Genomic DNA, 27,942 nt, shown 5'->3' with positions numbered 1-27,942 from the left:
GTTCACACAGATACTGCGAGTAGTCTCCATCTGTGCCAAGGCTGGATCCTTGAACAAATGTGGTGAGAAGGGTCTTTATGACTCTATGACCCACAATGACTTTTTAGACATGGTTACTTTTAAGACGCGTCTATGATCGACGAAGGATATTCATTCGAAGGAACAAGAAATGAAGATTATTTTTCAACGCACAATCTTTCAACCCCAGAAGCAAGGTGAAGCTGTTTTTGAAGTTATGTGATGAATTGCATTGAAGCCTCCTCAATCAATTTGTTGTTATTTATGAACTTGTTGAGGTGATCCAGAAGAATCAGTCTCTCTGTTATTATCTCTGAAGTTTCTCAAAGCCGAAAGTGCTGGTTTACAAGAACCTATACAAGAAACCTCTATACCCAATGTACGTTTTAAGTCAAAATTTGAAAAGAAGTCCAACTGTTCAAGAGAAAGTCATTCATGTAGAAATTCATATGTTCATCTTGAAGTTGTAAAGAAATCGAAGATAAAAGCTTAAAGTCAAGAACAAAGAGAAGATTGAAAATAAAAAGAAAGCTATAAACCAATGGGAGATTGTTCGGACATGATTTATGTTTTATACTTTACTTTTGATGACTTTTAGAGTTCTCGGTGTAGGACCAAAAACACCATGTTCTTGGTGGTGTTTGGACCGAAATCACCATGTGCTTTTGGTGGGCTTAATGAGGATTTCGGTTAGGTCTTGGGTCGGGCCTTTGTAATTAGGTCTAGGTATATATATATATATATATATATATATATATATATATATATATATATCATTGTTTCAGTCGTGAAAAAGGTTGGTGATTCTAAGAAGCTGAGATCGAGTTTAGAGAGAAAGAGAGAACCGATAGTAATTAAGAATCTTATGTACTAGACTATTATTCAATATAGTGTGCATTGAAGGTTCGGTATTGTGTTCTTATTCCATATTACGATTTGTGGTATTCGCTTGATTGAGATTCTGCACCAATTCTAGTGATTTCGATTGATACTATATATATCGGGTTTTACACTCAATATGACGGTAAAATATTATTTTCATAAGTAATGTTTTTTCAATTAAATACAAGTGTTAATTATATTTATTAGTAATCATATTACTTTAATGAATAATCAGTTAGTAATATTTTGATATAAGGTGTGACCATATATGATAATATGACATTAGCAAATATCATTATATGATGATTCTTGGACATAAAGATCTTTCAAAACACACACACCAATGAGAATGACACTAGAGCATCTAAGAAAAATATAACTTTTACAACTTTTAGACTTCCTAAAAATATAAAAATTGACAACACTAAGTATTATCAACATATAAAAATTATTGTCAATCAACTTTTAAATGTTTATGTTCATTTACTTATTTATTTATATCATTTTATGTTCGTTTGATTATCATCTTAACAAAAAAAAAGACAAATAAAATATTTTGTTATATGAACAAATATGAATATAAAAAATTATTTTTTTTATATGTTTCTATTCGTTCGGTTAAACTAAACAAACAAATATGAACCATCATGTGTCTGTATTCTTTTAGGACCCGTTTGGTTCATGGATTCCTAAGAAATTAGAAGGAAACAGAATTTAAAATCCGTAAATAAGCGTGTTTGGCTTTCAAAAGAAAATGGATTTGTTTTCCTTTATTTACAATAATATTTTGTATCTCATTCATTTACAATTCAAGTCAATTATCAAGAAACTAGATTCCATCCTATATCTTTCATAAAAAATACAAAAATGACCTTCCTTCCCTACGCAAAACTACTTATGTGGTCTCTTTCAAAGCACAGTCAAATATGTGATTAATATATCTCCTACGATTAAATTTTTTCAAACGATTATATATCTCTAAAACAATAGCATGTCAAATGATATTATCCTTCGATCATTGCAACCATGTCACTGCATCACATCTGGTTCGCCATTCTAGGGCTCTACTGCATTACCTTCGTTCATGCATAATCTTTGTTGACAAGTAAGCATATCAATTCCTTCTACTTTCTTTAATTACTTGTTCTTCACCCTCATTTTGTATAGTTTGTAGTTCGATTTTTATCTTTACAAGATAGGAATTAACCTAATTTTTATGTATCGTTGTTCTTTGAGTATGTCAATATTACTTGGAATTTCTTTATTTTGATGTTTTAGTAGGTATGTTGGGATTTTTAGTTTGATTTTATTAATGGATGATATGCAACTTATTGTTTTATAAGTTTGCATATAACATGTTTGTGTTTTTACCTATGTGAATTATTTTTGATAGACAAGGCATGCTTTGAAATAGTGGAGAAGATAAGACAAAATAACCTCATAATTTTGTAAAATATTTTCATAATAAAAAATAATAATTTAAGGAAACTAGTTTAAGTTTATTAAAAAAAGAGAATAAATTTCAAAAATCACTAAAAATGGTATTTTAGTCATATTACATGAATTTCTTTCCAATTTCTTTGACAAATCTGCAAACCAAACAGAAAATAGATTCAATTTTATGTCAATCAAACACATATCAAATTCTAATTCATTTTCCTTCGGATTCTAATTCATTTGTTAGATTCCATTCCCTATATCAGATTCCAATTCATTTTCCTTCGGATTCCATTATTGGAAAAAATTATGTAAACCAAACGCTACCTTAATTTGTTTAAAGGGCCTATGATTGAATAAGAGTCCCCAAGAACAATTCTTAAGATATTATTATATTTAAGGGCTGAATGAGCTTTATTTAAAAGTATAGTGTTTAAAATGAAAAATATGGCTATGAACCCGAAATTATAAAATCCAATTAACATACATTCATACCATCATTCCAGCGGATTATTTTACCTTCTCTCCAAACCCCCACACCCCGCAGCAACCCGCCTTCCGGTTGGTTACACCATCGCCGTCCGGTCTAACGCTTCTGCAATAGTCGGAAACGCCGTCACCATCGTTTGCAAAACATCTGCTCACCAGTCATCCCAGCCATGTGGAGTGATTTTGGATCTGAGCCAAACTTATTTGGCAAGTCATAAATCTCCTTAAGATTTAGGTTAAATCCGATACCATTAGAATTGATTGTCTCCGATTTCTTCCTTTATGTTGTAGTTGATTAACTTTACTTTCATAATTTTGCAGATTAATGTCAAAACCTTGTTCCATTGAAGGTTTTGTTTCGTTTTGCATGCGAAATTCATAGTAAACGAAGGAGCAATGGCGGAAAATAATACCGGAATTTTAAACTCTGAACAATGTCCTCAGTTCTTCAAGTTCTATATGCCTGCGCATTGCTCTACGCAACTGGTTAGTGCCTCATCCTTCTCGTGATTGGATGTTTGAGTATCGTCGGCAACTAATTTCACGATTACAAACAAATCAGTTCATATTATTTACGATTTAAGGTAAATGATTCATGCTCATGCCTCTTGTTTGATTACAACAGCGAATACCACCTGCATTTCTCAAGTATTTTGGGGATTCTTTACCCTTCAAGTTTAACCTTATAACTTGTTCAAGAAACTCATGGAAAGTGGATATGAACAAGATTGATGATGATGTCTACTTCAAATCCGGATGGGAGAAATTCGTGCAAGATAATTCACTCGAATTCGGTGATTTCCTCATCTTTTACTACAATGGTGGATCAGATTTCTTCGTGAGTATATCCGGAAAAAACAACTGTTTAAAGGAAAACAACAACAACACTGAAAGTGAAAATCAATCAACACCCATACAAGAAACAGAAACCGAAACAAACACAACAACTGGTAATGAACAGATTGAAGATAGCAATTTTTCATTTGACATAAAGATTCAGCCATGTTATTTGAGGAATCAGTACATGGTAAGTAAGTAAATAGTTATATAGTTTCATCATGTTGAATTAATTGTTGTGGTGTGATTTGTGTAGAATTTACCAAGGGTGTTTTATGAGGGTGTGAAGGAGGAGTATAGATCAATGGCTAAGCTTCAACATTTGGGAAGAACATGGGATGTGAAAGTGGTTGATTGTTGTGACAGAATTAGGTTTACAGATGGATGGAGAGTGTTTGCTATGGAGAATTGTTTGGGAGTTGGAGATGTTTGTTGTTTTAAGTTGGTTGATGTTAAACCTGAGTTTTATTCACTGGATGTGTCTTTTTGTAGGGAAATGTAGTGATTTAGTGTTTTTTTAACAAGATTTTTGTGCAATATGAGGTAAGATTACAGTGGTTTAGTGTTTTTTGAAAACGAAATTTATTGGTATATGAAAGAAGATTATGAGGCTTGTGTTCAATTTGTTATAAAAATTGTTATAATTTTTTTTTGGTTAATTTATGCATACATAATAGGTAGCAAACCAAATGGTGTTGAGAAATCTATATTGATAACGGCTCAAGTGTTTAAAAAGGTTATTTAACCATAAATCAAATTAGATCTAGTTTAATCATTTTACATTTTTAACAAATATGATAGTATGCACAAAAATTGTAATTTGTAACATTAAACCGAGCATCGAGTTGAACCGGTCTGAACTTTTGAATTTGAGCTCAACCCTAACAAAAGACCCAAAATGAGCCTATTATTATAAATACATAAAAATTTATCTTCATTTTATCGGTAAAACTCAACAAACTCTTTCATTAATCTCTATTTCTTTCAATTTCATTTTGTTTTCTAATACTCTATTTAATTAAAAAAATGGAACTTTTTGATGTGTTACATCCATACAATCATGATATCGCCGAGGATGATATGTTCGTAGGTATGATGTAAAGATATGTTACTGACATGATACCGCCAGAGCCAACTCCACTACTAACCAGACGTGCGACGTTGAATAGAGATCGTGAAGAAGAGTATAGACGTCTAGTACACGATTATTTTGCGGATAATTGTGTCTACCAACCTAACAATTTTAAAGGAAGGTTTCGTTTGCGGAAAAATGTATTTCAACGGATAGTCAATGCAATGGAAATCAGGTACCGTAATTACAGTTGTTTCAAAAATCAAATATATGCTCTTTAGATTATTAAATAATTGTTTTAAAAATTAAATATATATTCTTTAGATTATTAAATAATTGTTTTAAAAATTAAATATATATTCTTTAGCTTATTAAATAATTGTTTTAAAAATTAAATATATGTTTAGGTGTGAATATTTCCAAATGTGGTATGATGCGAGAGGTAAACGAGGTTTTATCGGGTTGCAAAAATGTGTTGTTGCAATCAAGCTTATGGCTTTGGGGGAATTGCCCGATTCTATTGATGATTATATGATAATGTCAGAGCGAACTGCACGAGAAAGTTTGTATAGATTGGCGAGAGGTGTTATCGAAACCTTCGGTGAAAAATACTTGCACAAACCTTCATTGAATGACATGAAACAACTATATGTGGCGCATGAATAACGACATGGTTTTCTTGGCATGCTTGGAAGCATTGATTGCACAAAGTGGATATGGAGAAATTGTCTTGTGGCGTGGAAAGGTCAATACACAAGTGGTCATCTTGGATCGCCTTCGTTAGTATTAGAGACTGTTGCGTCACAAGACTTATGGATTTGGCATGCTTTTTTCGAAATTATAGGTTCTAACAACGACGTAAACATTCTTGATCAGTCACCAATATTTCAGGATATTTTGACAGGAAAGGCACTGGATGCTCCGTTCACAGTAAATGGCCATGAGTATAAGTTCGGGTATTACCTCACGGATGGAACATACCCACTATATTCCATGTTTTTGAAGGCGTTTCGACACGCGATAGAACCAAGAGACAAATTTTTCAAGAGAATACAAGAAGGAGCACGTAAGGACATGGAACGTACTTTCGGAGTTCTGAAAGTAAAATGGCACATAGTTGAACATGCGGCACGAGCATATGAGTTGGACACTTTACGGGATATTATGTATGCATGTATCATTATGCATAACATGGTGATTGAAGATAAAAGACGAAATATTACGGAGTATTCGCCAACGGAACCTGGACACATTCAATTTCAACCTGGGACAACAAAATACTTACATAGAGTCGTTGATATTCAAGACCAACGAAAACACAAAAAACTTCGAGAAGACTTGAAAGATCATATCTATGATGGCATTGAAGTTGAATAATTTAGATCGAAAATGCAATTTGTTTCGTCTTTTTTTTTTTGGATTTTAGGATTTTTAAACATGTTTTTATCCTTAGTTGTAATTTTTTTATGTTGTTTTTAATTTAGGATTTAAATTTTTATTGTTACTTTTTAAATGTTATTTTTAATTTATGATTTAATTTATATGATAATAAAAAAAGAAATTGGAAATATAGAAACTAAAAACATAAATAATAATAATAAATAAATACATGGTGTTATTACATGTTATTTGGGTTTGTCCACTTCTACCTTAGGTGTTATAACACTCATGTATGACTAGGATGATGATGTGTCACATTTTAGGTGTGGTAACATATAACAAAATGTTGCCCACACCCAATAGTCTAATGGTTGTAAGACCGTCGATTCTGTAAATGGGGAGACCAACCCAGAACAGTTGGTCTGATTAAATCACGCCTTAGCACTCATTAGTCTAAAGGTATGTTTAGCCCTGTCGAAAATACCTGATACCCGAATTACCCGCCTGATTTTTTCGGGTATTGGGTAAATTTTTTCGGGTAATCGGATAACCTGATTTTTTTTTTCAGGTCGTGTAAAGGGTACGTTTGTTGGGTTTCGGGTATACCCGAATTATTTTAAAATTTCTTCTTTTTCGTAGAGTTTGTACACTGTAGCAGGTATTTAATCACGCTTAAACTAACTATCATTATTGTAAAACATGAATCTCTTTTATTATGACAATATGACACTAACAATACTCCCACTAATTTTTAAAAAACCTATTTATAACGTACTTTTTGGCTTACTAAAAAAATTCCAAAAATAAACTAGCTTATAAGTTGGTTGTGGTGTGACAAATATAGCGTTAGACCAATCCGATATGAGCATTTTTAGTGAGAGTGGTTTACACAGTTTTTCTTTGCCCGGACATAATGTCAACGAGCCAGACAGAGCGGGGTAGCCTCCCCCGTCTTCACTCTTTTTTTTTAACCGGCAAATACAAATATATAATCTACTCTTAAATTAACATTTAATTACACATATGTATACAATGGGACTTGAACCTTCGACTCAAAGAGGGAGGTAATCACTTGATACCGTTGGGTTAGAAGTCATTTGGTCTGTCATCACTCCTAATATCTATTATTTATCCCGCGGCGCCTTACCACTGAGATTCCCATTTTTCCACCCCTGCCCCAGCCCTCGAAATCACCCATTCCATTGTTGGAATTTTGGTTGTTTGTTCTTGGGATCGAAATGGCTGTTTTGGCATTTTGGCAACTCAAATTTATGATATTTCTTGCTCAAAAACATAAATTTGACACCTTAAATTTAAGACATATATGAAATAAGCATAGGTCTAAACAAGTATGATAAATACAAAGTTATAATTGTATAAAAAAAATACGATAAATGCAAAAAGACATCACTAACTCATTATATCGTCGATAAAATGTATAAAATAAAATGTATAAGTACATTAGTTCATTGTAGACAAGCTAGTAAGTTGTATGGTGTATTTTTTGGGATTTATCAAAACAATCATAATTCATAGCTCATTGGGGACATATGAATCTTTATATGTCGTTATAAAACACCAATTTTCTACAAGGCACAAACATGAGAATAAATAGTGGTTTTACATTTTGGTATTGATAGATGTTATTTTGTCAAATATTCATGGTTGCGTTGCTATCAAAATTAAGATGTTATGATAAGTATTCTTCAAAGTATGAAAAACATATTAAAAATTAAACGAATCAACTAATTATTGATTGGTAAACATGTAAAATATTAATACAACGTATTGAAAAAGGAAAGGGAACAAACCCAATATATAACATGTTAAATTCTTGAAAAAAATAATTTATTTTTAATAAAAACATATGCATGCATGAATGTATGCATGCATATTCCACTTTATTCAAGAAAATCCAACTTTCTTCATCGTCTTCAACCTTTTGATTTTCATATATTCCCTTGTGAAATTAGGTTTCTTCAACATTTCAATATTCTTCCTCTCTAATGCAAGAATCCATAACAATTCTCCAGAATTTGATTAATTAATCTTGTACGAGAGGAAGAAACAAAACAAAACAAAAAATTAACAAAAAAATAAAAAGAATCTTAAATCGAAAATGATGAAGAATCCATTGCGAAGATTCATGCAGATTAATTGGAGGAATTCTCGGAAATCACTGAAGAGAAATGGTGATGATGACGATGATTTTTATGATGCCGTCGGCGAACCATCTGCGCCGGACAACACAGATCCACCACCACCGGCTCCGTCGTCCGACACCGATTCCACGGTTGATGGTTCTCAATGCGATTCTTACGCTCCAGCTCCATTTTATCGCCTCCCAAGCTCCACCCAGACATCGCCGTTATCAAAATCTCCATGGTCGTCGTACACAGAGCAACGGGATCCTAACTCCGGTGATTACGTCGGATTAATGACTTCTCTTGTTCGTGAAGAAGGACATATATATTCGTTAGCAGCATCAGGAGATTTATTATACACCGGATCTTCCAGCAAGAACATTCGCGTTTGGAAGAGCCAGAAGGAATATTCCGGCTTCAAATCTCAAAGCGGATTAGTCAAAGCGATTGTGATCTCCGGCGAGAAAATATTCACCGGCCACCAAGACGGAAAAATCAGGGTTTGGAAAGCGTCGACGAGGGATCCTAAAGTTCACAAAAAGATCGGGACACTACCCAGTTTTGGATCAGTGATCAAGAACTCGATAATCCCCATGAATTATACAGATATTTGGAGAAATCAGATCAAACACTTTGATGCAATTTCAAGTCTTAGCTTAAACGAAGATCAAACGCTTCTTTACTCAGGATCATGGGATAAAACAATGAAGGTCTGGAGAGTCTCCGATTTCGAATGTTTGGAATCAATTTCAGCTCACGAAGATGTCATCAACACTGTCGTCGCCGGATTTAATGGTTTTGTGTTTTCCGGCTCGGCGGATGGGACATTAAAAGTATGGCGGAAGGATCAGACGCAAGAGAAACGACCAAAACATTACTTTTCTCACACTTTATTACAGCAAGAATTCGCGGTGACTTCTTTAGCTGTTAATCCGACGGGGATGGTGGTTTACGCCGGTTGTTCAGACGGAATTGTACATTTCTGGGAGCAAGAGAAACTAATCCACGGCGGACTTTTAAGAGGTCATAAGCTTGCTGTTCTATGTCTAGCGTCGTCGGAAAACATGGTGTTTAGTGGTTCGGCGGATAAAAACGTATGCGTATGGCTGAGAGACGACGGAGGAATGCATAAGTGTTTGTATGTTTTGAATGGACATACAGGGCCGGTGAAGTGTTTAGCGGTGGAGGTGGAGGAGGAACGCCGTGGTGGTGGTGGAAATGGGCGGTGTATATTGTATAGTGGGAGTTTGGATAAGTCTGTGAAGATATGGAGGATGTCTACACATATAACGCCGAGAAATAACCAGCAGTTGCCACCGCCGGCGCCACAACGGATTGATGGGTCACGGCGGAGTAGGAAGGAGACGCCGAACAACTTCTTAAGCTTTTTACAACGCCGGGGTAGTCAACGGAAAAAATGACGATTAGAGTTAATTTGTGTTGCATTTGTTGAGTTGCACATGATCGATTTCATGGTTTTTTATAAAATGTGACATGTAATTGTAATTTTATAAATACGTTTAGTACTTGCAATTATCTATAGAAAGGTCAGATTCAACATAATATTCTTGCATTTAATTTAGGGAATTTTACTAAAATAACTATTTTTTAATGACTTAATTTATCTAAAAATAGCCAATGAAACTAGCATTACGTTTTCGGTTTCGATAAATAGGTTGTCGTTTCGTAAAAGGAGCTGCAGTTTCATGTTATTTATAAAAAAATAAAATTTATTTTCCATTTTTGAATACAGGAAATCACATGTGTCATATGACCATTGCAGTTTCCTCTTGCTTGACCTACGATTTTGTATTTTTTTGTATGTTTGAAAAAATCTGAAAAATAAAAAACGAAACAACAAATGGCATGGTCTCATGTGCAATTTTGCTCTTTTTATTTTTCGTATTGCTACTAGATATTTAAGGGATACCACATAAAAACCAAAATTGAAAAAACTCCAAAAAAAAATCGAAAAGGCTGAAAAATGAAGAACAAAACCGCATATGGCATGGCCTCATCTGCGGTTTCTTTCTTTATTTTTTCAGATATTCAGGTAAAATTCGTTTTACTACTAAAATTCAACATCCTTCTTAATAAATGAAGGGCTTTTATGCCACGTATCAATCTCTCATGAGTTTTGACACTTGTCATTTTGTGGTATTTTTTAAATAAATATTATCCACTTGTCAATTTTTGATTTATTTTAATTTTTAACATTAAAGTTATATATTTATATATGAAAAGTATTAAATATCATATATATGATATTAAATTGCAATAAATACGTTTTTTTTTTCTTATTTTAAAGTTGTACATTAAAAAAAATTGTTTACACTTTAATTTAATGTTTAATCTTTTTTAAATCAACTCGTGTATACACGGGGTTTCACACCTAGTATATGATAAAAAACAATATATATAAAGATTACAGAGAGAATTTCTACTTAACCTTTTCGTATCCTTGAATGTGTAAAACAAGGAGTTTTTTTTTTTTTTTTTTAATATAATGGGCTAATGAGGCACGAAAAATGGCTAACATAGAATAAAACATCACTAAGAGTATAGAATTCACGGTGTCCTCTTCAATAAAATCATATTTAACAAATAACAATCTTCTTGTAAGTAGTCGGTTCGTTTCTTTTATTTATGTAAAAGTTTGTGCTGTAATTCAACGTTGTTAATGTAATCGTTTATTATTTCATGCTAACTATATTAGATTTTTTACTCCATATCAAACATAAAATTAATCATAAGGGGTAATTAAGGGGTGAGCAAACCGTTTTTTTTTCAAACCGAACCGGTTCAGAATACCGGTTCGGTTCCGATTCATGAATAGTAAAACCGGTTAATCCTTAAACCGGTTCGGTTCAAACCACTTCCGTAAAATATTAAACTTGAACCTATCTAAACCGGTTAAATCGGTTTCTAAACCGGTTTGATCAGTTTGACTACCGGTTCATGGTTATTAAACCGGTTTCAACGTCTAAAATCTCAAACAGATTCAAACTGGGGGATCGGTTCTTGAATCGGTTCGGTTTATACCAATTCAGTGACCGGTTCGGATCCAGAATCGGTTTTTTGTGCAAGCCTAGGTAATTTGGTACTCATTGCAAAATATGAGTTGGGCCCAAAACCAAAGTAAGTTATTGGGCCATTGCCGAGCCTTATTGTTATACCAATTACTTTTATTCTTATTGTTTAATGATATTAGCAAACTTGAAGTATATATAAATTGTGATAACAATAGAATTTCAATTGGAACCGCTACCTATATAAAATGGGATAATGACTTAAAAGCAGGGATGAGCATCGGAACCGGGTATCCGCTTTTGGAACCGGAACCGCCTTGGAACTGCCGGTTTTGGAACCGGAACCGCCTTAAGCGGTTCCAGTTTCGGTTCCTAAAGTTATGGAACCGCCTTAAGCGGTTCCGGTTCCGATTCTCGTTTTTTCGGAACAGCTACCCGTTGGGTACCCGCCGGAACCGGTTTATATATATATATATATATATATATATATATATATATATATATATATATATATATATATATATATATGTGTGTGTGTGTGTGTGTGTGTGTGTGTGTGTGTGTGTTACTTAGACCGGTTTAGAATATATTGGTCCGATTTTGTCCGTCTTTGGTCCGAATTGATTTAATTTGGATCGAACTAAATTGCGGTTTTGTCGAAAAAAGTTTACAAAATTAATGCAACCGGGTTACCCGCTCCAGGAACCGGAACCGCCGGTTCCAGGACTGGTTCCAAACATTTAAGAACTGCCTAGAGCAGTTCCGGTTCCGGTTCTAACTTTCTAGGAACCTCCGGTTCTGGTTCTCGCCAAATGAGGCAGGTACCCGCTTATGCTCATCCCTACTTAAAAGGGTAATATATTTTCTGATTTGTACACATTTAGTCACTGACTTTTTTTTCGTCCACATTTACCTCTTCAACTTGTTAAACTGTACACATTTAGTCCTTATGACCGGCTACTCCAAGTTAGCCGGTAAAAAGGACTTAATAGGGTAATATATTTCTCACTTTGTACACATTTAGTCCTTAATATTTTTGTACACATTTAGTCCTTAATATTTTTTTTGTTGCAAAATAAGTCATTTTTGTTTTTGTACTTATTCAGTATTTATAAATAATTTTCTTAGGTTTTCTCACAACAACTTACGTAGATAGTCATATGGTGATGGGATAGGTTGAGGTGGGTCTGCTATGAGTTGTAGTGCGGGCCAACTGTAAGCCATAGGCACAGATGCTCGAGAAGAGCGGTTGGGTTAAGGCGGCATGCCGACAAACCCTGGGTATTCTAGTCCGATGATTGATTGGACCTGTTACAATGTTGGCATTCCAGTCCAATGACTGCTTGGGCCAAGATATTCCAATCTGATGAGTGTGGGGCCGTTATACATGATAATACGTTTGTTATATCACGTATTTTGAGGGAAACTCACTAAACTTTGTGTTTACTCAGTTGTTTATGTTTTCAGGTTCTACCGTTGAACGTGGGAAGGCGAAAACATGACAGTACACATACATCAACAGTATTGATGATTCCACGTTTCTTATATTACTCTGATTTTCGATAAATGTATTTTGGAATAAACATTTTTTCTTAATAATGAATTTATAACTAGAGAGTTTTGCATTATTTAAAAATGAAAATTTTTTGTTGTGAAAATAAGACGTTACACATAAACATCAACAACCACACACACTTCATCAATGATTATCTCAGGTAAGATGTTGTGAGGAAAACCTAAAGAAATCATTAATAAGTATTAAATGAGTATAAAAACAAAAATAAATTATTTTGAAACAAAAAAAATATTAAAGACTAAATGTGTACAAAAATATTAAGAACTAAATGTGTACAAAATGAGAAATATATTACCCTATTAAGTACTTTTTACCGGGTAACCTGATGTAGCCGGTCATAAGGACTAAATGTGTACAGTTTAATAAGTTAAGGGGGTAAATGTGGACGAAAAAAAAAAAAGTCAGTGACTAAATGTATACAAATCAGAAAATATATTTCCTTTTTAATTCATTATCCCATATAAAATCAACAATAAGGAATCGATTTGGGTTTAAACAAGAGGAGAAATGAAAACAAAATTTTATCACTCATATCAAAAGATAACATTACATTTCCACCATTGAATGATAGTCAGAAAGATTATAAGCTTAGATTTTGGATAATAATAACTTAACACAAAATTTTGTCAAAATTGTCATTTCTTATTTAGAACACCAGATGCAGAAATAAGGCGTAATGCTCGATGCGAGTTATCCAAAACTGCAGATGATCTTGAAACTTGCATTTTCCTTTTCTTTAAAAACTCCAATGATTTTTGTAAGCATGGAGGAGGTGGAATTTCCTTCAAAATTATTGGCTCCATCCTGCATTACCCATTAAAATGATGAAAGAAAGTTATTCTTTATTTATATATCCAAAGAGTAATTAAAACTGCAAAAAAGGAGAAATTGAAGTTACCCTGAATGTTTGGATTTCTTCTTTCTTGGTTTTTTCTCGGATTTCTCTTCCTCTGAGTCTGAAAAAACCTTCCTGTAGGGGAAAATAATATGCCGATTTGTGTAAAAATGTAAGAAAGTAGATGAAGATGAAAGGTGAAGAGTGAAAGGAATAATACTTCTCATTAGCTGCAAGCAATTTGACAATGTCATCTGGGAGCATTCCTTTCTTCTCTTGTGTTTCAATTTCCTCTGTATCTTCTTGGATGCTGTTCTTGTTCTTCACACGAGGTGTTAACTTTTCGGCCCATTTTCTGCGTCGTTCTTTTACTTCACGCAAAATCCTGAATCAATCAAATCAAACTACAAACTTATCCAAGTTTTTTTTAACTATTGATATGAAGGAATCAATGCAACGCACATACCTGGCTTTGTTTTCTATCTGAATCGATCTTATCTCTTCGTCTTTTTGTATCGCCTGTCGATCAAATTAGGAATTTTGATTCAGAAGTGACAAACTAAAAGTGTTTTGTGTTTTTTTTTCTGATTTGACGATGAAACGAAGAACTACCTGTTCGGCGGTGAATTCCTCCGGAGCATCGGAGTCGCTATCTTCTCTTCCCGACATCGATTTGATTTATCGCAGAAACTAATAGGATTTACGATTTAGTAAAAATGTAAACTAATTTCATTACAAATGTTTATCAATTGATAGCACCAACAAAATAATCTAAACAGAAACCCGTGAAAAGAATTAAAGCTAGGAAAAAAATCGACAGCAAGAGAAGCTCGACAGCAGGAAAAATTAAACAAAAACGAACCTTAGCCGTGGGGTCGAACCGGTGTTGCTGTGGGGTGCGACTTGTCTCCGGCCGGTGGCTTCACAGGGGAGAAGATGGCTAACGGCGGCGAAACGATCGACAGAAGCAGCAATGTTGCAATGGAGGCGTTGTGATTTGTGTGGGTGTATAAGCTTTATTAGGGTTTTTGATTTTGATTGCCTTTTGGTTATGTTAGGATGAAGAGCTCCGTAGACTGTACAAAACCCTCTTTTTAACATAAATGCAAAAATGGTCCCTAAACTATACCTTAACATTCCTATTTAGCTACTACACTAATAATTTTACACATTCAGTCCAAACTAAATTTAACAAAATTTATCCTTTTTTGTCTCTGTTAATGTTAACAAGTTCAAGTAAACTGCATTTGTCCTGGTTCGATAAATTAAGTTTTACAAAAAAAAATTAAGCTGATCACTAAGTTTATATATTTACATTTACTCATCAAATTTTATAGTTTGTCATGATATTATAGAAAAAGTCTCATTCTTGTTAAGGATTTGTGGATTTTTGAAATATTATAGAATACATGATAACAATTTAGAATATATTTATTGCTAACATATCATGTTTCGGACTTGCTTTATGTTACATCAGTTTGTGAACCTGGAACATATATATGTTCTTTGGAATGCATGTGTTTAAAAAAAACGAAAAAAAATGATTGTTTTTGTTAATTACTTCATTGGTAAAGACTTGTTTAATCAATATCTCTAATAATAAAAATACAACATAGAAGTCAAAATGATATCTGTATATAGGTTTAACGGATATAATTAATGATTATTAAACTCATGACGAAAACTGCAATAAAACCTTATCGAAAAGGCTACTTTTATGACTTAAAACTTCTTGGATTCCATAATAATAATTGTTTTTTATTGCAAAACCATATAGTTGTTTTAGATCATATAAAATAACTCCATGATCAAATGCCTCATTAAACTATTATTTATGAGATTGTATGGCAACTATGATTGAAACTATAGTTAAGGAACATTCACTTTAACTATGCATAGGCCCTCTTTCTTATCTTGCAGTCTTATCTTATAAGCTCCGCTACTCTATTTCGGATTCAAGAAATAACTCTCATGGATCTTTTTTTCTATTTAAAATATACAGGAGCGAGACAATCAACCTATCGATATTGTAAGATCCAACAAATTCTTCGCATTAAAAACAAGAGTGTAATTAACTAAATTAAAACCTATGTCAACCAAAACAGTATAGAATTAAAAGTTATAGGGACCAAAAATATAATTCATTTATTTCTTAAGTTAAAAACTATAAGAACAAAAAATATAAATAACTAAACTAAAAATTAAAAGGACTAAAAGTATAATTAATATATTTTCTAAGGTATAAAATTCCTAAATTAAAACTTTGTAGACCAAAAATGTAGTTAACTAAATTATAAATTATAAATACGAAATATATAGGTACCAAAGTATAATTCTTAAATTAAAACTATGATAATAAAATATAATTAACCAAATTATAAATTATAAAGATCAAAAATATAATTAAGGTATTTTTGCAAATTTTATATTATATTATAAATCATGTTAGTCATATTTTGAATTTTAAGAGATATAAGATGCAAAGTTTTTTTTTGTACAAATTAGTTATTCATAAATAAATCATTAATCTTATATTATATTATAAAGTATATTAATTGTTGAAATCCAACACGAGTTTTTAATGAGAACGGTGTTTTTAAAAAATTTATTTATCCAATGGATATACTTTTAAACTTATTTACCAAATAGAGTTTTTTTTTAATACAATACAAAAGAAATATATATTGTGACATCTCCTACCAAACCTGCAACCACTATGGCCGACAATTCCTGCCGGCAACTCCACTCCAACCGGCAACTCCATCGGCAAATCCATCTCTAGCGGCTGCAATCCATCACATGTAAGATTTTTGGCTTCAGTCATAGGTTTAATTTTAGCATCGCACAAGTTCGATTGTCGAGCTATAATCTTCGATTTATGCCTCATACAAGTTCGATTTTTGAGTTGTAATCTTCATTTACGTTCATTCTACCGGTTCATATCTTATTAGATTAGATTATTGAACTTCTTTTTGTCTACATTTGTAAGTATTTCGAAGACTTGCATCTGATTTCCTCTTTTTATGAATGAATTTGCATCTGATTTATTCATCTTGCTCATACATATCACACTGCATCACTCATTCTGAATCTGATAATCTTAAAAATTAAGGACTTTAATGGTGTGTTATGAAGAGGTACACATGATCTAGTTGTTGATGATTATACTAGGTTATAACCCGTGGAAACCACGGGAGGTAAGTTAAAAATTTTATATAGACCAAAAAATTTAATAAATGTAAAAAAGCATTTGATTGTGGATGGTAAGTAAATACAACTTTATTTGATTTAAAAAAATAAGCATAAATCTTCAACGTATATTTTGAAATACTTCCTTGAACACAACATTGGAAGTTTTATTAGTCAAATTGTCATCCTTATCTAAAATCAATAACTTCAATCTTTTTCTGTTTTTTACTCTAGATAAAGCAACGTATAATTGTCCATGTGAGAAAACCGATTTTCGCAAAAACAACCCAACCCCTTTTAACGATTGGCCCTGACTTTTATTTATGGTTATAGCAAAACAAACCGCTAGGGGAAATTGTATCCTTTTTGAACTTATATGGAATTTTGTTGTCTGAAGGTGTTGAAGACAACCTTCAAATAAAAACTCGATGCCCAATGTTACTTCCAGTTAAGACCACTGTTTTTATGACGCGATTACCCAATGATACGACCTGAAGTCTAGTACCATCACATAACCCATTTTCTGGTCGATATTTCTTAGTAACATAACCGGAACACTGACCTTTAAAATCAACTTATGGTTTGGCAAATCGGAGATTTTAAGTCCATTTAGAACATTTGGCGAATATAAACTCTCATCAAACTGATTGTGAATAAACTTTGTCTAGCAGATGCTATCTGAACTGAGGTATTCTTTTTCTTCTCCAGGAAACAATGAAAGCATACTATCATTTATTTCTTGAACAACTTCATGTTTCGGTGTAAGTATTGATCTTTCTTCAAAATATTTGGGATCGTTCAAGTTGTCAAGAAATGATGGATATACAAACTCAATTAATGAACCTATAGGTTCAAAAGATTGAGTAATAAGAATATCTTTAGGAATACGAATAAATGCATCACCATCATTAGAACCACCGAAATTTCCCTCTCATGTATCCAAGAGCCAATTCATAAATAACTTTGTTTGTTGTATTTCAGACGGATCTTTTCCAACAGTCAACCTCTTGTTCTTCGTTAATTTTAAAACTTTGCAATTTATCCATATATATGAAGAACTTAACAACACGGTGACAGTTTCTTGTCTGCTACCATTAGGAACAACTGGTAGAATCTGTCTAAAATCACCTCCAAATACAATTACTTTACCTCCAAATGTGATATGTGAGTTGCTAACATTACCAAAACTTAAAACATCCCTTAAAGTGTGATCCAATGCTTCAAATGCATGCTTATGAACCATCGACACTTCATCCCAAATAATCAACGATGTTTGTTTTAGTAATTTGGAAGCATCAATGTCTCGATTTATAGAGCAAATAGAATTTTCAGTAAGATTCAATGGAATACCAAAGCGAGAGTGTGTTGTTCTACCTCCGGTTAGTAACAAAGAAGCAATACCACTTGAAGCAACAGTCAAAACAATTTGTCCTTTAGATCTGATAGTTGTTGCTAAAGTATTCCAAAGAAAGGTTTTGCCTATTCCACCATAACCATAAACAAAAAACACACCTCCTTTATTAGCTTCAATTGCTTCCATGACATCCTCAAAAACACCTCGTTGTTCATTTGTTAATGAATCAATCAGTGTCTGAAATTCGTTTCGAAGACTTGTGATGTCGTAAGATAACTCCTCAACAATCAAACGATTATTGGAAGAAGATACACAATCAAAATCTGGGTAAGGCATGCATGTGAAGTTCTTGAGGGTGGAATTGTTACGAAGTAGAAATGATTCAATTTTTGTAACGCCCTGATCCTCAGGTATTTATTTATTAAGAATTCCTAGATAAAGCTCTACTCGACAAGTTGGTCGACTTACTCGTCGGGTAGCAGTGGGGTGAGAACGTGTGTTTAGTGACCTACTCGGCGAGTCCACTTTTGGGACTCGGCGAGTAGGAGCTGGTAGATGAAACCCTAAATCCCGGGGTTTGCACCCCTATTTAAAAGAGCCTCAGCCTCCTTTGGGCTTCCTTACAGTCTTTGAGAGCCCTTATAAAACCTAATTCGTGTGTGTGTGCCTTGGTGTGAGTTTGAAGCTTGGAAGAGAGGCTTTTGGAGGAAGGGAGCTAAGAGTGCAAAGGAAATCTAAGCAAGAATGGAAGGGGAATCGGATTTTACCTCAGCTAACATCTTTTTGAAGGTATCAAAGTGCCATTCTTGCTTCTTTTTCTTTCCTCTTGTTGAGTTCTAGGGCTTTTTATGGATTTTCAAGTTGTAATGTTGAGCTATAAGCTAGATCTGAAGTTGTAACTTCAGATCTGGACCCTCCTTGGGTACTAGAGTCATAAAGTTGTTGTATTGGGTGTGGTTGAAGTCCCTTTTGGACTAGAAGCTCCATTAAGAACTTAAAATAGACATTTGGAGCCTGTATAACCATGCATGTACGTAAAGTTTGCAACTTTACGTGGTAAGTATGCCCTAGAAGCTTAGATCTGTGATTTGGAGCCGTTGCATGACAACTCGACGAGTTCGATGAAGATCACCATAAAACTCGACGAGTTAAAGAACAACTCGGTGAGTTGGATGGCTTTTCCCTTGGATAGGCTCGCGTGTGTACCCGTCGAGTTGCAAGGAGGAAACTCGACGGGTTGCCCTTAAGGATTAATCGAGATTCGAAGGAACTCGACTAGTCACTCCGATGACTCGGCGGGTTGGAATGTGCTCCATGGACTCGGCGAGTGGCCGAATGCACTCGGCGAGTAGAGATCAACATGGACTGTTGACCTTGTGTGACATCCCTAAAATCACGGCCAGAAAAGACCGATTTTGTTTATGCTTTATAAAAATCAGAGTACTTCATTTTATAAAAAAGGTTGCGGAATTTGTTCCCAGAAAAACATGGTAAATACGTTATTAAAACATTTTCGAAGAAACGTATTTATTTCATTTTAAAATTTTTGGGATGTCATCGTTAATACCGAAACATAAGCATAAACAGACTTACAATGATTTACACTAGTGATCTACATCTCTTTTAAATCTCTCAGTGTAATGTCACTTCACTTCGTCACCTGTGATATACATAAACTGAGTGGGTCAGGTTGGGAAACCTGGTGAGTACATAGGGTTTTCAACCCACAATAATATAATTATTATGTTCAATCAAACAATCAACCCAATTACCCATCCCCATTATCTTCTTTACTCTTTAAGGATTTAACCTAAGAGTCATCTATCCTGCATTCGTTTATTCCAAAGTCCCTTACTTCCAGGGTTATGGGACTGGCACTAAATCCATAGCTGCCAATGTTCGTTCATAAAGCACTAATTCCATAGCTGCTATAGTCTATTCATCGGGTACTAAATCCATAGCTACCAGTCTTTATCTAATAGGTACTAAGTCCATAGCTACCAATGTTCAACAGGTACTAAGTCCATAGCTACCAATTCCTACAGGTACTAAATCCATAGCTACCAACGTCTAAAAGGTACTAAGTCCATAGCTACCGGTGTTTGTCCCATAGGCACTAAGTCTGTAGCTGCCAATGTATACTCACGTCATCTTCTATCTCTCATCATTCATCTACCCATCTCATACCCAACATTTTCGTATATATAAAATACGTATACAGTTTAAGTCCTTTAAAACATGTATAAAACGTTCAACCAGCATAGATAGCAAGTATTCAGATAATGTGCACACATAGCACGTAGTTTATATAAAATATTTCATATCTATGTGTAAGATGAAAGTAACTATGCACTCACTTGAGAAGGTGGTGACTCGGTACTCGGACAGCGCTTCGTTTACTTTAAAATAATTTCCTTCGACGAAACCTAGTATTATTACCACTAGATTTTAGTCTAATATTTACCGTGACTCATTATTAGTCTTATTATTATTATTATATAAGCGTTTAAACAATACTTTCCAACCACTATGTACAGACAGGGGCCAGACATAAAACACCGGAGGGCAGGACCATTTTGGCATATAGCACTTCTGAAATCCAACAACCCTATGCGGCCCTTTAAACCAGATTCCCCGTACTGTGAGTAGTTAAAAAGATATTATAACGACACTTATATAAGTCATAATAATAGCTCAAATATTTATTATAAATTTATAATAACAATACTAATTTTAAATATAAACTATATTTAAAATAGGGTAAGCATAACTTACTTACAAGGGGATTTTAGCTAGGAGTCGGGCTCTGTAGGGGCAGAACTTCGTCGCTGAATCTTTCTAAGAAAGATTCGTGCAGCGCTTCAGCGCTCACCTTACTATACTAAAACTACAGAAAGAGAAGTCGAATCACGAGGGACCGAAATGCTCGGGGGATAAGGAGAGAAAGACTCTTGAATCAAGAGAATGGTGCAAGAAATATGAGAGCCCAAGCCTCTTATTTATAGTAATTGAATTTACAAAACTACCCTTCATAATTACTTAATGACCTTATAGTTATATAAACAACTAAACACCCCTTTATAATACTATTTTAAATAGATTTAATGATATTTGCACTAAACTAATGTCGAAAGAACTCAACATTAGTCTTATAATGACCGCATCGTCGATACCTTTCTAATGATATATACATATGTATATATATGTGTGTACGTATATATGATTTATACTTTATTTTAATACGTAAATATGCTATTATAATTTGTAACTCGTTCATACGAACTCCGTTTTTGACGTTATTTATATCCACGCGTAGGTGGAGACGTACTCTACAACTTTCATTTAGACTCCGTCGGCTAATTTTGACTTTATTTTTAAAGTTATATTTTTAACAGGTCGGGACAGGATTGGTCCGTTAAAATCTCATAACTTCTTCATCCGATGTCCATTTTCGTCTGTCTTTTTATTGTTACGCTACTAATAATGAGATCTTCAATTCTCGTTTAGGTTGTGTCGGCTAAAAATCGCTCGATCTAATATTCGAATTTCGGACTGTACACTGCTAATCCGAAACTTCGAAAAATCGTAACTTCTTCATACGAAGTCAGATTCGGGCGTTCTTTTTATCGAAGTTGTTAGTTTAACATATTCTACGACTTTCGTTTAGAGCGCTAAATCTAAATCTCGCTCTATCATAAATTTACTATTTACGCTTCCCGGCGCCGTGCCGGTTCCGACGCGAAACTTCGACGGGTCATAACTTCTTCGTTATAACTCGGATTTAGGCGTTCTTTATATGTACGGAAACCCTATGACATATTCTACAACTTGGTTAAGATTATTTATTCTAAATAATCTTTTTGTCGAAAAGTCGTTTTCGACCCCTATTGCCTCTAAATTGACTAGCCCGGATCTGCAGGCGTTACACCTTGACTGAGGACTCTGACATTGATCAGGAATTTCTAAGAGGTTATGGGGTGTCTCATAAGGGTAAGAACTTATAAGTATATTGTGCTATGGTTATAGGTGGTGGAGTCGGTGTCAAGTGATCCGATAGTTAGAGTTTGCTTTCCAATCGACATCTGCGAGGTGAGTTATCCTCACTATATCGATAGGGTCTACGACACTAGGGTTGGACCTTTATGATTTACATTATGATTTAGGATGGTCGCTTGTTATTGACATGCTAGAATTCATCCTGGTTTAGGAGGGTGTTATGTTATTGCTTTGTTAGAAATTATCCTGTTTATGATGGTTGTTATACTAGAGATCGGTTAGATCGGTTGTTATGGTATGCTACATATGGTTCTGATATATTAGATCGGAATTAGGATAGATAGATATGATTGCTATGTGTATAATCAGTATATGATAGTATACATACATGGTTAGTTGCTTGTCGGTTGGGTTGAGGCGGTCCTGCTTTGTGCTGAAGGCCAACACACCCTCTGAGCGGTCCGGGGAGATTGTAGGCCCACGCGGCGGACCAGTCATGCCGAAGGCTTGGGATATATTCAAATAGACTGTAGGCCCAGTAGGGCGGACCAGTTCGGCTTATGGCCCAGTATGTGTGTTGTTTGATTGATCGTTATGGCTATGGTTTCTGCCAGCATCGTATTGGTATTTTAGGGGTAGCTCACTAAGCCCTCGGGCTTACAGTTTTCATTTTATTGTTTCAGGTACTTCAGGAGAGCGAGGGAAGGTGAAGGCGTGACCGTACCGCTCCTCATCCTCGTGATCTATTTTGGGACACTCTGATGATAAATGAATTGGAAATGTTTTGTAAAAACAATTACTATATGACTCTTTTGTTAGTATTAAAAGTTTAAATTTGGCGTAAATTTTATGGGTGTTACAATCTCAAACAAAGTCAAGTTCTTCGATTGATGATCAGTAAGGGATAAATCTGTACAATGGTAAATATAAACTTAGAAAAAAATACAAATATATAGTTTATATAAAAAAGGTTAAAGCAATAAAAGCTAAGTATTATACCAGGAGACTTTAACCGGCGTTGTTGATTGTAAAGAATTTCGTCTGAAAGGTATTCCCATGTATTTTCTCAAACAAATATTGGTCTTCCTATCAGAGATCAACATCATTGAAAATAATGATCATAGGTAATAACTAGTAGCTGAATGACTTGCTTCTTTAATAGCTTCAATATACTCTCTGTCATCGTCTAGAAGCCCTAAAGTGTAACATGCATCTCTAAAAGTAGGACATATTTCTCGATTTACTGTTCAAATATCTTCAAAAGATGTTGAAACTCTTACCTTGTTTAAAATAATTCTTAAGAAATATGCTTCACCAAGTTTAGGTGAAACAACATGAATTCTCCCAATTGAAAATCCTATCTCCCTTGGTTTCCATTTCTGTGATTTAGTTTTCCACACAATCTTTGTAGGAAATTCAACATAAGTAAGATCTCGGGCTTGTTTATAAATCTTGTTACACTCAAGCCAAGATGTGAACATTGAAGATGCAACAAACGATTTGTCAAGGATATTGTCGATATTATCATCTGGATCATAAATAACTTGGTGTTGACCAGGAAGATGAAAAGGAAGCCTAACTGCAGCAGGATACCTATAATGAATATCATAACCAAAATTTCTCCATGATGCTTTACATGCATATATATATCTACAATCATAATACTCTTTGATTTCGTCTACTGGACTATTAGTAGCACTTTCATTGTTCGATTGCACCACTCGACATTAATGTGTCCTTGATATCTTTTCAAAAGGTCTTTGTTATACGCAACAACATGTCTGTTATCCAATTTGACACCAGACTTTTCAACAAAAGATTCATCATTTCGTCTCCTATATATCGGAAAACTGTCTTCATCGACTGAAGTTTCATTGGAGAATTTTTTCGGAAAGTTTTTTGAACACTTATTATCAACCATACATGGGCATTTCATATTTTCAGCACCACAAGGACCATGCATCATGAACTCGCTCACAAGTGAATAAAAATCAGGATCTTCATTAATGTTTGGAATATCGGCCGAAATATACTTATCAATTTGTTCAACAGTACGGAGTTTGTCATCGGAGTGCAAAAATAGACATATATGACTATGAGGCAGGCCACGCTTTTGAAACTCGGTTGTATAAACAACTATAAGAAAAATTTAAGGAAAGTAAAATAAAAAAAAATATAAAATGTCAATAATGTAAATAGATAATAAATACAAAATAATAAATGAAATGTAATAATTTTGTTAGGTATGATAGTATTTATACTATAAATATGAAGATGGTAAAATTGAAAATTTAAAATTAGACATACCTCCTTGAACTTTTCCGAATAAGTTTTTCTCTCGCAAATTTTTAATCATTGCATCAAACTTTATTTTAAATATCCTACACAGAATATCTGCCATGTCTTCAGGTTTTAGATTTGTGTCTTTAAGAAACCTTTTGATTTCAGTCCATTTTGGATTGCATGTTATAGTTATAAAAAAAATCTGGATATCCAACCCATTTACAAAGGGACATAGTATCCAAATAGTTATGCTGCATGTAACGTGCACCACCAGTAAAAGAAGAAGGTAAGATAACACGTTGTCCAGTGTTGGAAAAAGTTGTCTTCCCCTGATCTTGTACGTTTCGAAGATGTTCGTAGGATGCACATCTAAGATTTTTTTGTTTTTTCCGTACGAAAAGAAGTCTATCGCTTTCGATCATTGTATAAGCATCAACCAAAAATTATTGGAAAAGCCTTCTTGAATTAAGGATTAATAAAAATTCTCTCATTGTACAGTTAGGCCGATTGCTACTGCTTGAACTTGTTAGACCTCGATGACGGATGTCTGCTCTATACCCATCATTACCACATGGAAAGAGTAGTGGATACTGAAGAGCAAGATAAGAAAGATGTAATTCACTAATACGTTGAAGAGAGCCCGATGAATTTTGTACAATGATATCTCTATTTGAAAAGAATCATCAATGTCTCCAACAATTAGAGCAACAACTTCAGATGCAGACGGTAAATTATATGTACTTCCATCTTGTATCATTTTTCCAATAAGGCATAACTTAAGGTCAATGTGAGGATTGTCGTGGAAACAATCTCTCACTATCCTATAAGACTGAACCAACACATTATTCGAATCCAACATATGCTTCAAATCGTGTATAATCTGAAGATCAACTGAATTAGAAGTTGATGTAGATGCATCTTGTTTGTCGACTAGAAATAAAATGTAATTTAAAAGTTAATAGTAGTAATGAAAAAACATAAATAATTTTGATATGTGTGAATATGTACCCAAAAATTGTTTGCCTATTTGACTCCTCATTATCGGTGCCATATATGTATAACTGAGAGAATTTTGGTTTAGATCCATTTGAGGGTAACAAACTTCCAATTCTATGATAATTTTGACCGTCAAGTTTGAATATGTATGGAGCTTTTCCACTATTAATGGATGCATCAAGTTTCCCACCAATTGAGGTAAATGAGAACATTGAATTGTAACAACGCATGTTGTTAATGAAGTATTTGGATTTAGAATCTGTTGAGCGAAAAAGATTTAGGTAAGTTGGTGGCGCTTCTCTAGAATTTGGCAACTCAACCTTGCCATAATCACAACATAGTGAAAAACTTGTATTCTGTTTATCTTTTCCTCTAATAGATTCATCCGTCCATAACTTTGCATTACATATTTAACATACAACATTCTGGTCACCATGATCAATGTAATCTGTTAAAAAAAATCAACGTCAAATATAACAATCTATGTAGTTGTAACAACTGCATAAATTTAAGATAATCATTAATACAAAAAACTTTTTTATTGTGATGGTTACCTTTTGATACACCTTTAGCTATGTTTGCATGGGTATATTGATCATTAACTTCTCTGTCTATTGTCAAGTCAAACATAGGAATTGCAGATATGTTGGTAGACTTCTTTTTTAATATCTGGGTTTGTCTTGTTAAATTAACAAAAGAATAAGGTTGAATTATAGTCGACGAGTCGATGGATTGCATGTCATTGGAAAATAAAGAGTGATGTTTGTTATTTGATATTGGTGTTTGAATGTTATTATAAGAATTATATATGCCTGTAAAAAATGATAGAAGAATTAGACAGTATAATTTTTGTTAGAATTTTTATACATTTAATGAATGACAGTAATAATAGGTGGTAGAAAATTAGTCATACCATTGGAAATGTTAGATAATGGTGTTCTAACATTTCAAATTGAAGAAGGAGATTGTAAGTTTATTTGTTGATATGAAAACGATTTATAGTTACTTGTATTTTCATTACCAACATTTTTTGAGTTGTTTGAAGGTAGCAATTGTCCAACAGGATTGCACATTTCTGTTATACAATATAAACATTTGTTAAAAAATATATAATTATTTATAAGAAATCAAGGTATGAAAAGAAAAAATTATGTATTTATAAGAAATGGAAAAAGATTACCATCAATGTGCATGTTCAAAACATTAGAATTATATGGACTTTGAAAGATTGATGGTGTAGAGATTCCTTTATTATCCAAATATATCTTTCTAATATTTCTTCTCTCTTTAGCATAATTATAATACATGTTCATTCGTTCTATAAAACAAAAGTTTTTAAACGATTAAAATATTGCAATAAAATGTATTCAAAATATAATGAATGTATTGAAAATATAATGAAAAAATAAAAATATATCGAGAAACTTAAAAAGATTTATAAATCGTTTTAATATATCTTCCTCTAATTCGTTCCTATATTAATCTCGAAAATAGTAAAAGTTGGATAAAAAAATAAGTTGATACTATCACCATTCTGATTCATGTTAAAAACATGTACGGTTGATGAATTATGAGGTACTGAGATAAAATAATTATTTTTGGATTTTTTTTATTCAAATATAATTTTCTAAGTTTTCTCTTTTCTTTAGCCTGACTGTAGTCCATATTGTTCATTGAATATGCAAATAAAAAAAAACAAAAACAAAAATGTTTAATATTTACTGTTCATGACTCAAAACAATGGAAACAATTGTTACAGATATTAAATAATACATAAAAACTCAATTTATTTTAAATCACCCAAATAACACTTATCAAGTTGACATGTTTGAATCTATTAATTTACTATATTTATAAAAAAAATAACAATAACCATAAATGTCAAATTACATATTAGTTATATTAAATAATACATTCAAATTCAATGTATTATTTTTGGATATTGAAATCACAGAAATAACATCTCTCAACTTGCCATTTTTAAATGTATTAATTTAATATAGTTATAAAAAAATAACAAAAAATGTGAATGTACATGTACATATTACATATATTAAATAGATCACTATATATGAATACAGTTACAAAGAAAATATAAATCACCATTTACTATTATTTTAAACTTATGCGGCTCACCCAAAACATACCTATACTGAAGACGGATTTTGGAACACCATTGAAATTTGAGGGTCATTTTCTGTACTTTAAATCAAATTTATACTTTTACACATTTCAATTAACTTGAATCATCCAATAAGTGGATACTTCTTCCACTGTTTTTTATTTCTTATTTTGTGGGTCAAACAAACTATTTGAAAATTGAAAATTAACAACAAAGAATTACGAAGAAGGCGAGCCTTGACAAACAAAACACTCCGGCAGGCAAAGAAGAAAGCAACGACGACAACGATGATGTAGAGGGTAG

At 33.3% G+C, this 27,942-nt stretch overlaps 5 protein-coding genes and 1 pseudogene across 5 annotated transcripts; 3 read left to right on the top strand and 3 right to left on the bottom strand.

Annotated features, from left to right (window-relative positions):
- Positions 1-2,851: 2,851 nt before the first annotated feature.
- Positions 2,852-4,285, top strand: LOC145100792 (B3 domain-containing protein Os03g0212300-like). The gene is made up of 4 exons (XM_079037924.1): positions 2,852-3,061; positions 3,148-3,312; positions 3,452-3,853; positions 3,920-4,285. Exons 2-4 carry the CDS (start codon positions 3,223-3,225, stop codon positions 4,163-4,165), a joined length of 738 nt encoding a protein of 245 aa, XP_078894050.1. The 5' UTR covers positions 2,852-3,061; positions 3,148-3,222; the 3' UTR covers positions 4,166-4,285.
- A 494-nt stretch (positions 4,286-4,779) lies between these two features.
- On the top strand, positions 4,780-6,112 carry LOC145099823 (uncharacterized). Its single transcript, XM_079037327.1, has 3 exons — positions 4,780-4,970; positions 5,143-5,297; positions 5,580-6,112. Exons 1-3 carry the CDS (start codon positions 4,780-4,782, stop codon positions 6,110-6,112), a joined length of 879 nt encoding a protein of 292 aa, XP_078893453.1.
- Positions 6,113-8,048: 1,936 nt separating this feature from the next.
- Positions 8,049-9,801, top strand: LOC145100791 (protein JINGUBANG pseudogene; annotated as a pseudogene).
- A 3,567-nt stretch (positions 9,802-13,368) lies between these two features.
- Positions 13,369-14,746, bottom strand: LOC145097780 (UDP-N-acetylmuramoyl-L-alanyl-D-glutamate-2, 6-diaminopimelate ligase). The gene is made up of 6 exons (XM_079035419.1): positions 14,562-14,746; positions 14,312-14,389; positions 14,166-14,218; positions 13,920-14,084; positions 13,763-13,834; positions 13,369-13,668 (listed from the first exon to the last, which is right to left on the bottom strand). Exons 2-6 carry the CDS (start codon positions 14,366-14,368, stop codon positions 13,500-13,502), a joined length of 516 nt encoding a protein of 171 aa, XP_078891545.1. The 5' UTR covers positions 14,369-14,389; positions 14,562-14,746; the 3' UTR covers positions 13,369-13,499.
- A 3,073-nt stretch (positions 14,747-17,819) lies between these two features.
- Positions 17,820-18,578, bottom strand: LOC145099822 (uncharacterized). The gene has a single exon (XM_079037326.1). The coding sequence runs from the start codon at positions 18,576-18,578 to the stop codon at positions 17,820-17,822; it is 759 nt and encodes a 252-aa protein (XP_078893452.1).
- A 4,668-nt stretch (positions 18,579-23,246) lies between these two features.
- On the bottom strand, positions 23,247-26,824 carry LOC145099821 (uncharacterized). Its single transcript, XM_079037324.1, has 10 exons — positions 26,698-26,824; positions 26,524-26,592; positions 26,072-26,329; positions 25,937-25,965; positions 25,624-25,837; positions 25,090-25,451; positions 24,546-24,723; positions 23,921-24,374; positions 23,519-23,831; positions 23,247-23,324 (listed from the first exon to the last, which is right to left on the bottom strand). The coding sequence occupies exons 1-10, from the start codon at positions 26,822-26,824 to the stop codon at positions 23,247-23,249; spliced, it is 2,082 nt and encodes a 693-aa protein (XP_078893450.1).
- Between the last annotated feature and the right edge of the window lie 1,118 nt (positions 26,825-27,942).

The sequence above is a fragment of the Lactuca serriola genome, chromosome 4 (assembly GCF_051521515.1).
Source record: "Lactuca serriola cultivar US96UC23 chromosome 4, Lser_US96UC23_V15, whole genome shotgun sequence".
NCBI lineage: Eukaryota > Viridiplantae > Streptophyta > Magnoliopsida > Asterales > Asteraceae > Lactuca > Lactuca serriola.
The sequence above is the reverse complement of the archived record's forward strand: the minus strand, read 5'-3'. Positions and strand labels throughout refer to the sequence as shown.